Below are 19,070 nucleotides of genomic sequence, written 5' to 3'. Positions count from 1 at the left end.
GGCTTTAATGACAAGGTTCTCGGAAGCCAGTGTGTTCAAAGAGTGCCACTTTGGTGGCAGGGAGAACAATTGTCTCCTGAGAACATTGCTATGGATTTTTACCCAGCAAATTTTATCTTGGACTTTTGAATTCTGTCACCATGAGAGAGTGAATTTGTTGTTTTAAGCCACTAAGTGTATGATCCCTTTGCTTGTCAACCCCAACCCGCTGCAGCAGACAGTGGTGTGGGGTCAAGTGGGAAAGAAAAGAAACTCCCATTGGTCACCAAAGAAGGTCCCATCCCACTCACTCCATCCTGTTCAAATGGGCTTTGGACCATTTGTGCCATGTCTTCATCCTCTTGGATGCTGATCTTGGGCCCTAGACTCATGAGGAATTTCCAGTGTGTTTCAAGAACAACAAAAATGGTTTCTGAGAGCTAATGGAGTAAATCAATATCCACTAAAGTGTAATCATAAATATGCATTAAGAAAGCTACATGGAAGGAACCCCAATGGCCAGGTCAGTTCCCCACTGTTATTAAAATTACTCTAATTATTGATCCTGCTCCTTGTCCCATGTGAAAAGACTCATATCCCTAACCCAGCAAAGAGATGATTATTGTTTATGCGTGCTGAATAATTTTCTTTATCTGCAGCCCAAATCCTGCTCACTTTAGGAGTCACAGTATTCAGGGATGCTTCGTCATCTTCTTTTGGTATCCAAAGCTGCATATTTTGAAAACTTAAACCAGCTGCAGTAGAGGTGCCAGTAATCCCAGCTAGTTGGGAGACTGAGACAAGAAGTTCACTTGAGCCCATGAGTTTAGTGTTACCGTTAATGACACAGGGAGAATCTGTCCCCAAACAAAACAAAGTAACACAGCAAAATTTAAAATGATGTTTTTAATTTAACCAAAGGAATTTAAATATGACTTGATGCAAAAGAATCATTTATTTTGTTGGGCACTGTCCTGGTTTGCTTTCTATTGCTGTGAATAAAACACCATGGTCAAAATCACCTTTGGAAGGAAAAGGTTTATTTGGCTCACACTGCCAGATCACAGGTCGTCAGTGAGAAAAGTCAGGGCAGGAACTGGGAGGCAGAAACTGATGCCAAGACCATGAGAAAATGCTGCCCACTGACTTGTTTCCATGGGTTTTCTCGGTTTGCTTTCTCTTATGCAGCCCATGACTGCCAACCCAAGGACAACACCACTCACAGTGGACTGAATCTATATGTCAATCATTAATCAAGGAAATGCCCCACAGAGTTACCTATAGGATAAGCTGTAGGAGGCATTTCCTCCGTGGATGTTCCCTCTTCCCAGATGACTTGAGTTTGTGTCAAATTGACCAAACCAACCACCCAAACAAACAAACCTAGCCAGCACATGTATGATAGGTGTTTGGCTAGTAGTAAAATGTCCATAGTTTTAGAACCACAGGAGATGGTGAACTAATGTAATAGAAAAGCAGGTGGGAAAAGCATTTTTCTGTTACTAATCTAATATTAATAGTAATATAATGTTCTATTACTAACATATTAGAAAATGTAATAGAAAGACAAACAAAATGGAGACACAGAAAGAATAAACAAAAAGAGGAGGAAGAGAATGAATGTGAATTAGCTACTTTGCTATAGCTGTGATAGATTAACAGAAGCAACTCAAAGGAGAAAGTATTTATTTGGGTTCACAGTTCAAAAGTAGAAATAGTCCATCAGGCAGGAAAGGCAGAAAAGCAGAAAGGCCCCAACCCATCCCCATCTGATCTCTGGAAGAAGACAGATCAGGAAGTAACATCAGGCTATAAACTTAAAGCTATAAAAGCAGCAGACATCTTCGGCAAAGCTCTGCTTCCTAAAGGTTCCACAAGCTTCTCAAAGAGCAGCAGCAGCTGGCGACCAAGTGTTCAAACATGAGAGGGTTTGGTGGACATTTCTCATCCAAACCACAACAGAAAGGAAGAAAAGGGCAAAGGGATCTAGTATACAACATTTTGATAATTTGATTTAGAAGATGAGTCTTTGTTATATTATTGCATGCACATTTTATATTAATACACATTAAAGGTGGTTTTTATTTGTTTATGCAGTGCTGGGGGTCAAGTAGCACCTTGGGTATACTAGGCAATCATTCTACTACTGAGCTACATGTTTAGCCTTTGCATTAAGTTTTAGGGTCTCCCCCCAATTAAATTTCTTAAAGGAATATTAAAAAACAAACAAACAGTGTTATAATAGGGGGAGTGGTTGCATGTAGCTTTTGCTACTCAGCCTAAGCCCAGGAATGAACTCACTACAGAGAATATTGGATCCGTGGATGAAAAACACACACACACACACACACAGTTGTTCAATTTAAACTTGCCTTATTGACACAATTGCTGGGCACCCCCAATCTACTTCAGCTAGCGCAACCTTCCCAGAACTCCCAGCTCAGTACCTAAATCTGCACTCAACTTTGGTTGCTCTGCCATCTGCAGTTCTAGTTGACACCCCCAACTATAGGAGCAGTGGCCATGTTCTTTGCCAGAGATCTCCCATGGCTGGTTCACTTTTCTCCCTCTTAAGCATGGCTAACTCTCCCCTCTTTTCTCTCCTACATGTCTGCCACTTGCCTGTGGAGGGAGTGGGGGTGGGGGAGGAAATCTCACCCATTCCTTCCATCCAGCAATTGACTCAAGAACCAATTAGGGAACAGGACCTTAGCATCAGAACCATGCTACATGGAGCTTCAGCGAAATATTAAAAACATGGCCAGAGTTGATAGGCTTCATTTTAAGATCCTGTATTTTCTAGCTGCATGACCTTGGGTAAGTTATTTAGTCTCTTTGTTTTTAAGTTCCTTATAGACCAAGTGATTCAAAGAATAGTATTTACCTCAAAGTACTGTTGAGGATACACAGCAAGATAATACTTCTGAAACTCAGGGTGTCACAGGGCACCAAGAACATTTTCTTAATTTTAATGTTTTTTATTAGACTGGAAATACCTGAGGCATTTTTGACTCCTTTGGAGACATTTGTTAATTTTTATAAACATTTTTAGCTGTCACAACATGGGCTGCTGGTGCATCTAATGGACAGATCTCAGGGATATAGTAAAATTGGTTGTGGTGGATAAGATGGCTGCTAAACAAAGAATTACCTAGATTGCAAATTAATGTGTGTGGGGGCGAACGGCACCCACCAATTTTACTTAGACACTAAAACACATTAGAATATATGGAAAAGCAAAATAAAACTAACATTTCCCATAATTTTTCTATGTAGAGATGGTCACAAGACCTAGAGACTTCAGAAAAGAAAATGCCTTGATCAAAATTATGATGAATAATGAGGTTAAAATCCCAATTTCTCCACTCTCTCTGGTGATGGGTCGCCCTCTTCTGAAACTGCTACAACATGGGGGAAGCTGGACAAGTGTTCAGATGTTTGGAAAGTGTGCCAGTTAGTGTGGAATGAACTATTGGAACAAGGCTACCTTTCTGTCGCTGTAAATCATTGTTGTGATGGAGACTTATAGGAGGAAGGGTTTGTTTGGGGCTTGTGGCTCCACCATTGGTGGGCCACAAGACAGCAGGCATGTTGGCTGAAACAGCAGCTGAGAGTTCACATCTCAAATAACAAGTAGGGAGTTGAAAGTGCTTTGGGATGGTGGGAGGCATTTGGAACTTCAAAGCTTGCCTCTGAGGTAGCATTCCTTCTCCAATAATTCCTTCTCTTAAAACAGTTCTCTCTGAGAACAAAGTATTTAAACATATGACCCTATGTGGGCCACACACACACACACACACACACACACACACACACACACACACACACATATATATGACACATGCAGCTGCCACACTATGTGAAGTCATGAGTGACACACTTCAAAAATCTTGATGGAAAGTGACCCAGAAATCACTTCTCTGAAAAAAATGTAGGCAACTTATGTCCCTTAAAAGTCCATAATGTCTGACTCAGCTGTTTTCTTCTTTTAAAAACAAACTAGTTTTTTATTGGATATGTTTTATTTACATTTAAAATGTTATCCTCTTTCCCAGATTCCCCTCCATTCCCCTATCCCATCACTACTCTCCCTACTTCTATGAGAGTATCCACCCACTTTCCCCATCCTCTCTGCCTTGACTTTCTCCTACACTGCAGCATCAAGCCTTGGTGGGACCAAGGGCTTCACCTCCCACTGATGCCCAACAAGGCCATCCTCTGTTACATATGCAGCTGAAGCCATAGGTCCATCCATGTGTACTCTTTGGATAGTGGTTTAATCCCTGGGAGCTCTGGTTGGTTGGTATTGTTGTTTTTATGGGGTTGCAAACCTCTTCACCTCCTTCAATTCTTTCCTTTACTCCTCCAATAAGACAGAGCCATACTGATACAGAAGAGGATGCTTGCAGCTAACCATCGAACTGAACAAGGGGACCCCAATGAAGGAGCTAAAGAAAGGACTGAAGCAGCTGAAAGGGTATGCAACCCCATGGGAAGAACAAAATTATCAACTAACAAACTCACCAGAGTTTCTACGGACTAAAACAGCAACCAATGAGTTCTTTTGGAGAGAACCATGGCTCCAGGTGCATATTCCACAGAGGATATCATTCTCTGGCATCAGTGTGAGGAAAGGCCTTTGGTCCTGCGAAGGCTCATTTTCCCAGTGTAGAGGAACACCAACATGCTTAGGTGGGTGAGGATGGTTGGGAGAAAGAGCACCTTCATGGAGGCAATAGGAGGAGGAGGGGGGATGGGACTGGAGGAAAGGAGATAGTGTCTGAAATGTAAATGCAGAGAATATCCAACAAAAATTTAAAAATAAAATAAAACAAAACAAAACAAACAAACAAACAAAAAGAACCTCATTCTTGGGCCGCACTGCTGCCCTCTCAGAGGCCAGCCAATACATGGTGGTGGCCATGTTTATGGCGTTCAGCATCACGGTGGACCACAAGGACCTCATCCACAATATGTCTTTCAGCTTCCACGGGCTCTGGATGGTCACCTGCTCCAGCGACCAGAGCGTCAGGGTGTGGGTAAGAGTGAGAGCAGAGATTGGCATTGTAAAGCTAGTTGGAAGACACACAGTGGATATGTATGGCATGTGACATGGGCTTATCCTGAATTTGAACAAGTTTTAGCTTCCTGGTGTTTTGCCTGGGCAGCAGTTGTATGAGAAGAAATAGTAGGAGAATCAAATGATAAACTTCAAGGACAGAGTCACTGGGTGAAGAGGACAACTCTAGTGAACATCAGAACATCTGTTACTGATGTGAAATTTAAACACTCAGGTCTGATGTTAGCCACCTGCTCAGCAGACGGTGTAGAAGGAGCGTGTGGAGCTCCAGATGCTATGAGCCCCAGCCAGTGACTCCTCAGCATGAGGTCTCGTGCAAGCTCTGCTGTGCTCCTGTGCCTTGGAACCCTTCCAGCTCTTGTGCTCTTCCCCCATGATGGCTGTGGGAAGTGACGGCAGCGGTCCAAATTCAATGGCCAAGGTTCAGATTTTTGAGTACAATGGAAACACCAGGAAATATGCAAAAGCTGAGAGTCTTATGACAGTCACGGGTCCTGTCCATGAGATTTTGCATTTGCTCCAAATTTGGGAAGATCTTTCCACATATGGCAATAGCAACCAAAGATGTAAGACTTTTCACATTAAAACCTGTGAGGAAAGAACTTACTTCTCATGGTCCAACAAAATCTGAAATCCATATTGTGGCTCGGTTTGATAATCATAATTCTCAGGTCTGCAGGGTGAGTTGGAACATAGCAGGAACAGTACTAGCATTTTCAGGAGATGATGGCTGTGTTAGTTTGTGGAAAGCTAATTACATGGATAATTGGAAGTGTGCTGGTATTTTGAAAGGTAACGGGAGACCAGTAAATAGGAGTTCTCATCTGGGAAACTCAAATCCTTCACTGAGTTCAAATATTCCAAATTTCAAAATTCATTAAGTGGAACTTCTGCTGGCAGAAAGCGCAGCTGAGTACAAGCTGGAGTAAGTTTGCTGCTGTGCTGCAGGCAGAGGGATGGAAATCAACTCCTTGACTTCCCCAGCGCCCTCAGCTCTTCCAAGACGCACCAGCAGCCTGCTCAGGACCACAGTCCCACGGCCTTTAAACAACAGTGGATATGACTTTGGTACTAGTCGGTCTCCTGACAATATAAATGGGAAGGCTTTTTGTTGACACATCATCTCCAAAACAATTCTTTTAGAATATTTTGGAAACTAACTTGGGTTTAAAAACTGAAAAGATTGCTATTATCCTCATAAGCAGTTGGGAGGAGAGAAACTATAATTTTATAGTTTCTTTGGAGAATATGTCTTTTATTTTCTAAAACAATAAGCTAAATGATGAGTTTTTAACATTTTATTTTGAAAATTGAATACATGTTTTTGGAAAGATTGCTCTGAGTGGTAAAGTGTTTACCTTTTGTAGAATTGCTGTATAGGTGATATCATCCACACAACTACCTTACAGGTGACATCATCCACACAACTACCTTACAGGTGACATCATCCACACAACTACCTTACAGGTGATGTCATCCACACAACTACCTTACAGGTGATATCATCCAACTACTTTACAGGTGATATCATCTATACAACTACTTTACAGGTGATATCATCTATACAACTACCTTACAGGTGATATCCACACAACTACTTTACAGGTGACATCCACACAACTACTTTACAGGTGATATCATCCACACAACTACCTTACAGGTGATATCCACACAACTACTTTACAGGTGACATCCACACAACTACTTTACAGGTGATATCATCCACACAAGTACTTTACAGGTGATATCCACACAACTACTTTACAGGTGATATCATCCATACAAGTACTTTACAGGTGACATCCACACAACTTAACCTGGAATCACATTTGAGATAAAATTTACTGTAGTCAAGCAGCACATTTGCATTTGCTAGTTTTATTTGGTTGTAAAATGGTGGAGGCACTTTTAAGTTTCATCTCATACACATTAAAGAGATGGCTGTTTCTAATATATGCATGAATGTTTATGTTGTGATCCTATAAATTTTGTTTCCTTTAAGACAATTTGGAAACATAAGTTGACATTTTTTGGAAAATGTGCATGCAATTGAAATTCCATGTCTCAGGATTTCAATGGGTTCCTGTCTTCTGAAACTTTTGATTTTGACAAAGTTATACACTATTTCATTTACTAAACTGCATACATATTACAGGTAAGTTATAACATGGTAGAATAACAGGCTATATATTTTGAGCCTTTTTATGCACCAAAATTCTGTATCTATTCAAAGTTTTTTTTGCAGGAAACTAAGCCTGTCTAATGACTATACTTGCCAAAAGCCTGTGGCAGTAGCCAGCTCTCCTGGGACAGTAGCCAGCTCTCCCGTGCACTGAGTTGCAGTTGGTTCTCAGTGTCACGTATGCACTAAACATGTGTGCCAGCTGCTGCACATGCACATCGATGGAAGGGAGAAGCAGACCAGATGCATGAATTAAGGAATCAAATGGCATTAGACATGCTTTCAACTTATAAATGAATGTATCTGTAACATGCATAATGATAATTTGGGGAGAGGGCATTTTAACTTTAACAGACTGTATTTGTTTTTAAGTTTTTATACTTCTTAAGCCACCTTGATTCAAGTCAGAGTCTTGGTTTGTGCTGTTGCTCTATTGGCTGTGGCATGAATACACAGCTTTTTCCCTTCCTTCCAGCATGTCTTCTCTTTGCTTCTCCATGTATTTACTGTTTTTTTTTCTTGCTTCCCTCCCTCCTTCCCCCTGTTGTTTTTGGTGTTTTGTTCCTGTCTTCATTATCTCAGGTATTTCTTTCCACCTCTGGATTCGCCACAGGCTGGATCAAGATGGTCCAATTGCTCCCAGCTCCTTCCACCCCTGCTCCTCTGCTAAAGCACTCCTGCAGTGCTGACACTGCCAACCTCCAGGACCCTCTCTTGGCCTCTTAATCCCTTACTGAGAATGAAGGGGGATAAAGAGCTGATTTCCAGGCCTTATACAGGTTCTTGTAAATGCTTTTATTCCAGGCTGCTCTTTGGTTTCTTTATTTTCTCTTAGAATATTCTTCTTATTTAGGGCATGTCTTGAATGTATCATAACTTAAGTGTTTGAAACCAAACCTGTTTGTACTTATGCACCAGGAAACATTGGCTTCACTAGTTGGTTACCTTTGATGAGATGAACTTCAAAAAAGCAATATTAACTGTGAAAGATTCCTGGTATATGATTCATAGTGCTTGTATTGTAAATTCTGTGTGGAATTGTTATCATAGGTTTAAGTTTTGTCTGTTGATGGTAGTTTCATAGGAAAGCATATAATTGTGAACTTCACGCTGTATTTCAGACATTAAGAAATGTTTTGGATTTTATAGGTTAATGTTATAAATGACTGTAAAATAAATTATTCCTGTGTATAAAGCAGCAAATCATAAGGATATTTTTGTCTTTTTCTAAAATAGGAAAATGCCTTTCACTACTTGGAATTACTACTTAAAGATTTTTTAATTATTATCCAAGTAGGTTATTTAACAAAAATATTAAAACAAAACAAAACAAAACAAAAAAAGAACCCTGTTCTCAGTCCTATGGTTGGCTGTTAGGATACACCCCTGCATTTGTTATGCTGTGGCAAAGCCTCTCAGGAGACAGCTATGTCAGGCTCCTGTCAGTGTGCACTTCTTGGCATCAGCAATATTGTTTGGGTTTGATGGCTGTGTAGGATCTGGATCCCCAGGTGGAGCAGTCCCTGGATGGCTTTTCTTTCAGTTTCTGCATCAAGCTTTGTTTCCATATATCCTCCTGAGAATATGTTTGTTCCCCCTTCTAAGAAGGATTGAAGCACCCACACTTTGGTCTTCCTTCTTCTTGAGCTTCATGTGGTCTGTGAATTGTATATTGGGTATTCAGAGCTTTTGAGCTAATATTCACTTATCAGTGAGTAGTTACCATGGGTCTATTTTTGTGATTGGGTTACCTTACTCAGGAGAATGTTTTCTAGATCCATGCATTTGCCTAAGAATTTTATGAAGACATTGTTTTTAATACCTGAGTAGTACTCCATTGTGTAAATGGACCACAATTTATGCATCTACTCCTCTGTTAAAGGACATCTGGAATCTTTCCAGCTCCTAGTTATTATAGATAAGGCTGCCATGAACTAAGTGGAATATGTATCCTTGTTGTGTATTGGAACATCTTTTGGGTATATGCCCAGGAGTGGTATAGCTGGGTTCTGGGTAGTACTATGACCAATTTTTTGAGGAGTCACTAAATTTATTTCCAGAGAGGTTGTACCAGCTTACAACCTCACCAACAGTGGAGGAGTGTTCCTCTTTCTCCACATCCTTGATAGCATTTGCTACCACCTGAGATTCTGATCTTAGCTATTCTAACTGGTGTGAAGTGGAATCTCAGAGTTCTTTTGATTTGCATTTCCCTGATGACAAGGGATGTTGAACATTTCTTTAGGTGCTTCTCAGCCATTTGATGTTCCTCAGCTGAGAGTTCTTTGTTTAGCTTTGTACCTTATTTTTAATAAGATTATTTAATTCTCTATAGTCTAGCTTTCTGAGTTCTTTGTATATATTAGATACTAGACCACTATTAGATGTAGAATTGGTAAAGATCATTTCCCAATCTGCAGGCTGCTGTTTTGTCTTCTTAACCATGTCCTTAGCCTTACAGAAGCTTTGAAATTTCATGAGGTCCCATTTGTTGATTCTTAATCTTAGAGCATAAGCCATTGGTGTTCTGTTCAGGAAAAATTCCCCTGTGCCTATGTGTTCTAAGCTCTTCCCCAATTTCTCTTCTAATAGTTTCAGTGAACGTGGTTTTATGTGGAGATCTTTGATTCATTTGCACTTGAGCTTTATACAAGGAGATAGAGAAGGATCGATTTGCATTCTTCTGCATGCTGACTGTCAGTTGAACCAACACCATTTGTTGAAGAGGCTGTCCTTTTTCAATTGAATATTTTTAGCACCTTTGTCAAAGATCAAGTGACCATGGGTGTGTGAGTTCATTTCTTGGTCTTCAGTTCTTTTCCATTGATCTACCTGCCTATCTCGTACAAATACTATACAATTTTTATCACAATTGCTTTCTAATATAACTTTAGATCATGGATGGTGATTCCACCAGAAGTTTTTTATTATTGAGAATAGATTTTGGTATTCTAGATTTTTGTTATTCCAGATGAATCTGCAAATTGCTTTTTCCAACTCTATAAATTGAATTGGAATTTTTATGGGGATTGCATTGAATCTGTAAATGACTTTTGGCAAGATGGCCATTTTTACAATGTTAATCCTGCCAATCCATGAGCATGGAAGATCTTTCCATCTTCAGAGATCTTCTTCAATTTCCTGTGGGTTTGAAGGGTCAAATCTGGAAATGTGAGAGGTTGAGTTCAGTCGAAGCCCTGAAGACAGGTAACTGTCAACCAGCAGGTGCTTTCTGAACTTCCGATTGCAAATCCACTTTGACTGGATGCACCACATGGGGCAGATGTACAAGGCTCTAGGCAAGCTCCAAACCCCACCTCCACAGGAGAGAGTGACATAGACTCTAGCCCAATCAGCCACTTCCTAAGTCCCTCCCCTGCACACACACACACACACACACACACACACACACACAGCATTAGAAAAACAACTATGGCCAATCTTAGAGGAAAATGTATGGGAAGCCAGTGGTTGGATCCTGGGTTGTTTAAAAAGAACAGAACAAAGGAGAGAAGCACGCAAAAATAAAGACACACATTGAAACCTTCTCCTCAGTCCTGGATCTTTGTGGTCCTGAATCATTCGTTCCCCATGAACGCTTTATCCCAGAGCCTTATTACAGGCTCTGCACTTTTCTAAGAGTCAGGCAGGGGTTTATGGCCCTGGCCAGCAGGGTTGTAATCTCAGCACCGAGCTGAGCATTCAATTGGCCTGCCAGAGTTCTCAGCCTGGCGGCACCCCACTGGAATTTGTTTCCACACCCCCCCAGCCAGAACTCCTGTGGGCCAGGCAGAGAGCACACCAGAAGCAGCCTTCCCTGGGAACTGCAGTGAGGAGCTACCTTCCCCCAGAGGAGCAGAGTGACCCTCCCTTCCCAGATCGAAGTACAACAATTTCCTTCTTCAGTGTCTTGAAGTTCATGTCATTTAGATCTTTCCCTTGCTTTGTTAGGGTCACCCAAGGTATTTTATAGTCTTTGTGACTGTTATGACAGGTGTCGATTTCCTAATTTCTTTCTCATCCTGTTTATCCATTGCATAGAGGAAAGCTACTGATTTGTTTGAGTTAATTTTATAACCAGACACTTTGCTGAAGTTGTTTATGAGCTGTAAAAGTTCTCTGATGAAATTTTTGGGGTTGCATAAGTAAACTATCATGTCATCTGCAAATAGTGATATTTTGACTTCTTTCTTTCCAATGTGAATCCCTTTAATTTCTTTCTCTTGTCTAGTTGCTCTGGCCAGGAATTTCAGTACTGTATTGAATAGGTAGGGGGACAGTAGGCAGCTTTGTCTAGTCCCTGATTTTAATGGGATTGCTTTCAGTTTCTCTTCATTTAGGTTGATATTGCTTTCACTATGTTAAGGTATAGGCCTTGGATTTCTAATTTTTCCAAGAGTTTTAACATGAAGGGGTGTTGAATTTTGTTGGATGCTTTCTCAGCATCTAGTGAGAGGATTGTGTGTTTTTTTTTCCTTTGAGTTTGTTTATATGGTGTATTATGTTGATGAATTTCCATACATTGAAACATCCCTGCATCTCTGGGATAAAGCCTACTTGGTCAGGGTGGATGATTGTTCTGATGTGTTCTTGGATTAGGTTTGCAAGATTTTTATTGAGTATTTTTGCATCAATTTTCATGAGAGAAATTGGTCCAAAGTTGAGAATTCTGGTGTAATTCTGATTGGTCTGCCTTTATATATCACTTGTTTTTTTTTTTTTGTTTTTTTTTTTTTTTTTTCTTTTACAACGTTTAGGATTCTTTCTTTGTTTTGTTGGTGTTTTGACTATTATGTGTCAGGAGGAGTTTCTTTTCTGGTCCAATTTATTTGAAGTTCTGTAGGCTTCCTGTATGGTCATGGTCATCTTGTTCTTAAGGGCAGGAAAGTTTTCTTCTATAATTTTGTTAAAGATATTTACTGTACCTTTTACTTGATATTTTTACCCTCTTCTACACCTATTATGCTTAAGTTTGGTGTTTTCATTGTGTCCTGGATCTCTTGTACATTTTGGATTAGGAGCTTTTTTGGGTTTTGCAACATCTCTAACTATTTTGTCTATATTTTGTTTGTTGTCTTCAGCCCCTGAGATCCTCTCTTCCATCTCTTGTAGTCTGTTGGTGATCTTGCATCTGTGACTCCTGATTTCATTTTTTGGTTTTCCATCTTCTGGGTTGTCTCTTTTTGTGTTTTCTTTACTGTTTCCATTTTCATTTTCAATTACTTTATCTGTTTGGTTGTGTCGTCCTGTAGTTCTTTGAGTGATTTTTCCTGGTTCTCCTGTAATTGTTTAAGGGAATTATTTATGTACTTCTCAAAGATCTCCATCATCATCATGAAGTATGATTTCAAGTCTAAGTATTGTTTTTCTGGTGTGTTTTAGCAATCCTCTATTTGCTGTGGTGGGAGAGCTGGGTTCTAATGTTACCAGGTTGTCTTGATTTCCATTGCTTAGGTTCTTTCGCTTTTCTCTTCCCATCTTGTTAGATGTGATTATAGATGATCTTGTTTACTCTGAGTGAACCCAGTCTCTCCTGAGGATCTGAGGTCCTGTGGGCTTATGAAGGAAATTGCTTCTGGGTGTTTGGCTCTCTGCAGGCGGGCAGTGAGTTCTGATTGCAGCGACTCTGTTCTGTCTCTCTGGGCTCAGGTGGGAGAGCTCTTGTGAGGCTATTCTGGGAGCTCAGCTGTGTGCAGGAGGGTCCTGAGTCTTGATGGCAGTCGCCCTGCCCTCTCACTGGTCTGGAAAGGACCAGATCCAGGAATGTACCATGCTAGTTGGCTTCCAGGGGTTCTAGGCTATTTCTCCAGGGACAGCCCTAAGGGTGTGTGGCAAGCCCTTTGTGGGGTCAGTCAGAAGAGCACTTGCACTACCGAGTCTTGATGGCTGTCACCCAGCTCTCTTGTGTGGATTTAGGTGGGAGACCATTTGCAAGGCTTCTCTGCGGGCTCAGCCATGTGCAGACAGGTTCTTATTCTTCTTTCCGCTTAGGATGGAAAGCATTCCTGCTGCTCTTCTGAGCTCCCAGGGACCTGTGCACAGGCGGGCCGCCTGTCCCAGTGCAAGTGGGCCGGGTCTGGCTTTGGAGCAGAAGTGTGCACCCCCGTTCAGTTCTGCTGCTTGAACCATGAGAGTTCTGTGCAGCCTTTCCTGGGGTAGAATGTAGGCAGAAGTTGACTCACCCTTCTGCTTAGGATGGAAAGAGTTTCTGCCAGTCTTCTGAGCTCCCAGGAACCTGTGCCTCTTCCCTTTCTTCTAAACCTATTATTTTCAGGTTTGATCTTCTCACTGTGTCCTGGATTTACTAGACATTTTGTGTCCAGGAGCTTTTTCATCTTACTTTTTTTCTTTTTTCTTTTTTTACTGTTTTGTTCATTTTTTCTATGGTATCTTCTGCCCCTGAGATTGTCTCTTCCATCTCTTGTATTCTGTTGGTGATGCTTGTGTCTATGACTCCTGATCTCTTTCCTAGGTTTTTTATCTCCAGGGTTTTCGTTCTTTGTGACTTCTTTATTGTTTCTTTTTCAGTTTTAGATTCTGGATGGTTTTGTTCAATTCCTACACCTGTTTGTTTGTGTTTTTTTTATAATTTTCTAAAGGATTTTGTGGGAGTTTTGTGTGTGTGTGTGTGTGTGTGTGTGTGTGTGTGTGTGTGTGTCTGTGTGTGTGTCTGTGTTTCCTCTTTAAGGGCTTCTACCTGTTTACCCGTGTTGTTCTGTATTTTTAAGGGGGTTATTTATGTCCGTCTATTATCTATTTATCTATCTATTTATTTATTTAGTCAGTTAGTTAGTTTGTTAGTTAGTTAGTTCCAAAGGTGTTTTTTTATTTTTAAATTAGTTGAAAGAAATACAATTATAGAGAGGGGAGCTTCTTTGAGCTGCAGAGGCACTAACAATGGACACCCAGAAAGATGTCCAACCACCAAAGCAGCAGCCAATGATATATATTTGTGGAGAGTGTCACACTGAAAACGAAATAAAATCCAGGAATCCAATCAGGTGCAGAGAATGTGGATATAGAATAATGTACAAGAAGAGGACTAAGAGATTGGTGGTTTTTGATGCTCAATGAAATGGGGAATTACATCCATACATTTGCCTCATTGATGTCTCTTTAATGTATAGCATTTAACGTAGTTTACCTAATGACTACAGCTGTACACCTATGATTTTCTTTTAGAAATGCAATTGTATTTTAGTACTTTGTATAAAGGAAATTTTGGTTCAACTTATGACTTAATTTATTCCTGTAATTCCTCACACAGTGAAGATTAAAAGTGTTTCCGCCCCACAAAAAAAGAAATAAAATTATATTAAAAAATAGAGTAATCTCACAACCTGAAGGCCAGGAACAAATAGAACACGTTAGTATTTTTCCTGAGGCAGATCTGATTAACTGTGGAATGATATCTTTCCCAGCCTGTCACACAAACAGGCATCTTTCTTTATTTCTAAGGCATCAAAAGTACTCTAGGTGCTCCATAGGTTGTCCTGGCATGAAGCTTCCCTTGAAAGGAGTGGGAGGGTTTAAGAAACATCAAAAGCAGCTACATCCCTTTCTTATCAAACTGTATGCTTAGGCTTCTATTAATTGAGAACTCAAATTTTAAACACTCAATCATATTTTAGTTAAATCTTTACTGAGATTCCAAAGTCACATGTGATCCAAAGGGCCAGACACAGAGGGCAGCTCTGATCCCTCCTATGTTCCCAGAACTAGTCAAAAAGCAGCCATCTCAGGAGACATGCATGGCTAATACACACTACAGTTTGACTCCTAGGCCACCAACCTGTCCACAAGGCAGATTAAACTCTAAAGGTTCTCCAGTAAAAAGACTTTCAAAAGTCACTCTACAGTTTTCAAAGTCTAAGTCTATCCATCTCCAAACCTAGTTTCCTCCCACTCTACAGAAAAATCTATCAAGCTAAACAGTATTTCCACTTGAGTAATAAAGTCCAAGCACCAATTAACACTCAATGTTAACTACTTGCTTGTGCTAATAATCTCATTTACAAAGGTAAGAGCAAAGCTGAAACTCATTTATGTTCAAATTTGAAACACTGAGCACTGAGGTCCCTACAGCCTTTTAAAGTCCTAGCACCGGTAACCACAAATTCCACAAGAACATCCATTTGTGAAACCTGGTGTTCAGGAGTTGGAGTTTCCAAAGTCTGCCTATCCTTGTAGGCACATACATATTCATGTGGGACCTAACTGCATCACAAGTTAAATTCATTATAGAATTATCAATCTGTTGGTGAAGATTGGGATTGTATGGGTGTGTCCTTGTTAGATATCCAAACCACCTCTCAGTCTTTACAAGTAGGTGGCTATTCCAACCAAGGTATGGGCTGGACCTTCTTAAAGTCCTCTAACATCATCATGAGTTGTCCTTTTTAAATCAGAATCTTGCTTTTCCAGTTGGGGTATTCATGACTTGCTGTGGAGGGGGGCTGGGTTCTGGTGATGCCACTTGGCCTTGGTTTCTGTTGCTTACGTTCTTGGACTTGCCTCTCGCCATCTGCTTATCTCTGTTGTTAGCTGGTCTAGCTGATTCTGTCACTGACTTGATCCTCCTGTAAGCCTATGTATCAGGACTACTGAGGGACCAGTTCTATTCCAGTAGGGTCTGGGTAGATATAGCTGTGGAACAGGGTCAGCACAGGATGCAGACAGAAACTGGAAGGATCCTGTCCTAGACTGCTCCTCTCTTCTTGTGTCTTCAGGGCTCTGGGTGGGACTCACAGAGCAGAAGTGTTGGTTTTACCTGTGTTTTCTGGTGTTTCAGCATTTCTGGGGGACGAGCTCTCTCCCAGTGGGGTCTGGGTATAGAGAACTCTAGCACAGGGTCAGCTTTGGGCACAGGTGGAAACTGGAAGCCTACCTGATTTTTAAATTGTATGCTAAGGAAATAACCAGGTAGATGAACATAGATGTTCTTCAGTGCTATTTGATGTATTCTTAATTGTGGAAAATAAGAATAATCTAAGTAAATTAAGCATTAAAACCTCGGATTAGCCAAAAAAATCTTGAATCATAAAATAACTGCTGCAGATATTACTATCCCTAGTCTCAAATTGTACTACCATGTGATGGTAATAAAAACAGCATAATACCAGCATAAAAACAGACATGTAGATCACTGGAATAAGGTGACCATGAAATAAGTCCATACACCTATGGACATCTGATTTTTTTTAAAGAGGTCACAAATACATACTTGGGAGAAAACAGCATTTTCAACAAATGGTACTGGTCAAACTGATGGCTATGTATGTAGAAGAATCCAAATAGACTCATACTTATTACCCTGCACAAAACTCAACCCCAAATGGAATAAAGACCTCAATGTAGTCCAGTAACACTGGACCTGAAAGAAGAAAATGTGGGAATAGCTTTGAATGCATTGGTGCAGGGGACAACTTCCTGAACAGAACATCAATAGTACAGGCTCTGAGAATGCCAACTAATAAATGGGACCTTAGGAAACTGAAAACAAGAAGTCTGTATGGCAAAGGACATCATCATTCAAGCAAACAGCAAGCTGAATAATAGAAAAATCTTTTACCAGTTACACATCTGATAGAGAGCTAGCATATAAAATATATAAAGAACTAAAAAAAAATCAAGAAAGTAAATAATACAATTAAAAAGGAGATACAGGTCTAAACAAAAAGCTCCCCAAAGAGGAAACACAAATAGTTGAAAAGCACTTAACGAAATGTTCAACATCTTTAGCATTGGCGCAAAGCCACATTGAGGTTCCATCTCAGTCAGAATGGCCAAGATCGATAAAGCAAATGACAGCTCATGCTGCATGTATGTGGACTAAGGGGAACATTTATCCTTTGCTGAGAGAGTGAAAACTTGTACAGCCATTATGAAAATCATTGTGGCGATTCCTCAGGAAAATGAGGATTGACCTACCTTAAGATGCAGCTATACCACTCTTGAGCATATACCCAAAGGACACATCATCCTGACACAAAGACACTTGCTTAACCATGTTCATTGGTACTTTATTCAGAACATACAGAGACTGGAAACAGTCTAGATGGCTACCAACAGAAGAATGGATAAAGAAAACGTGGTACATTTATACAATGAAATATTACTCAGCTGTTTACAACAACAACAACAACAAAACTGAACTCATGAAATTCTCAGCTAAATGAAGCTAGAAAAAAATTATCCCAAGTGAGGTAACTTAGACCCCAAAAGACAAATATAGCAAATATAGCATTTATTTATAAGTGGATGTTAGCTTCTCAGTTTTTAGTGGGCATTGTACAATTAGTATAACATCAGAGGTTAGGTACAGAGCAAGGGATTAGGAAGAAGAAAGGCTCTCCGGAGGAAGGGAAATAGAATATAAGATCATGGAGAGACTGAGGAGGGGAAGGCTGGAATAGGAAGATTAAATGGAGGGAAGAGGAAAGAGAGGGTAAGGGAGGGAATGCAGAAGGGATGGCAACACTGAGGGACACTTGAGAGAGTCATATGAAACCTAACACTGCTTAAAATATCTACATGTACAAGGTAACATGATGGTGACAAAGCACCAACAAAACATCTTTTGTCACAAAAGCCTCCTGTGTCAGACATGGGATACATTCAGTTGAGCTGTTGTCTACGGGACCCTATGGAAACCCCAAACAACTCAGGTTATTGCCAATGCTATTAGAGGCTCTCAACAAACTGATAATAAGGCTCTATTGCAAAGACAATACCTATATGTTGCATGTAGCTTTTGCTACCCAGCCTTAACTCCAGGAATGGGCAATGCTACCAGCTCCCCGCAGGTTCCCTTGGATCCATGGATGAAAAAATAAAACCACCACCACCACCACCACCAACAACAACAACAACAACACACACACACACACACACACACACACACACACACACAAACACACACACCAGTTAATCTTAAAGTGCCTTTGCTAGTTCAATGACTGGGCACTCTTACCCTTGACCCCCCCCCCAGGCTTAATCATATAGAATGATCAATGGTCACCCCAACTGAAAACTCACATGGCTGATCGTCATTATCTCCTGCCTATATTTGTCCTTCTCCTCCTCAGCTCTCTGAATTTTCTTGTGTCTTCCTGAGCAACTCTAAATACCACACCCTGTACCCAGCCACTCATATCTTCATTGATGGATCAACAACCAACTGGAGAACAGGACATTAGCACCAGTACCAACTGCTATACCTATTGCATTTAACATGAAGAAGTCAAGCTGGTGCCTAATCAGAACCTTCACCCTTTTACTAATTTGCTACTGATCAGTGTTGTACTGGAAGATATGTTGTATTCTATTAGAAGAGGAAGACAAACACCAAGCCCTGCTACAAACCCTTTGATCACCTACAATGGTGACCTGCCTGCATGATACACTGGTGCAATAGTGACACAAAAGTTTTGGGAGTAACTTTCTGATTAGATTGGAGATTCACTGCATGCCACAGAACCCATGCTTAATACTGATCCAGTAGTCAAGACTCTACAGGCCATGGACCTAGGGGAAAAACAAATAATATTCTGATGAAGAAATAGCAAAAAGAACTCTTAATGATATTCTTCTGTACCCATAGGTCAGTACCACACTCAGCCATCATCAGAGAAGCTTCTTTGTGCTAGATGGGAACAAACACAGAGACCCACAGCTGAACAATGTGTACGGAGAGTGGAAGAACTTGTGGCATTCTGTTCTAAATGGGATATCTCCATCAAATGTCTCCCCTCGGGCTAAGGGAACTCAATGAAAGAGGAGGCAGAATGATTGTAAGAGCAGCGGCAGTGGAAAACACTAAGGAAACAG

At 40.6% G+C, this 19,070-nt stretch overlaps 1 protein-coding gene and 1 pseudogene across 2 annotated transcripts; both read left to right on the top strand.

The window, feature by feature from the left end:
* The first annotated feature begins 4,901 nt into the window (after positions 1-4,901).
* On the top strand, positions 4,902-5,972 carry LOC308437397 (nucleoporin SEH1-like; annotated as a pseudogene). The gene has a single exon. The product of its transcript is annotated as a nucleoporin SEH1-like (transcript).
* An 8,140-nt stretch (positions 5,973-14,112) lies between these two features.
* On the top strand, positions 14,113-14,376 carry LOC308437625 (DNA-directed RNA polymerases I, II, and III subunit RPABC4-like). The gene has a single exon (XM_080938732.1). It carries the CDS (start codon positions 14,139-14,141, stop codon positions 14,313-14,315), a length of 177 nt encoding a protein of 58 aa, XP_080794858.1. The 5' UTR covers positions 14,113-14,138; the 3' UTR covers positions 14,316-14,376.
* The last annotated feature ends 4,694 nt before the right edge of the window (positions 14,377-19,070 follow it).

The sequence above is a fragment of the Micromys minutus genome, assembly GCF_963924665.1.
Source record: "Micromys minutus genome assembly, chromosome: 26".
Taxonomy (NCBI): domain Eukaryota; kingdom Metazoa; phylum Chordata; class Mammalia; order Rodentia; family Muridae; genus Micromys; species Micromys minutus.
This window is presented reverse-complemented; position numbering and strand designations above follow the sequence as displayed.

Coding starts and splice junctions, on each gene's coding strand:
- LOC308437625 (XM_080938732.1), top strand. CDS start 14,139: ATGGACACCCAGAAAGATGTCCAACCACCAAAGCAGCAGCCAATGATA.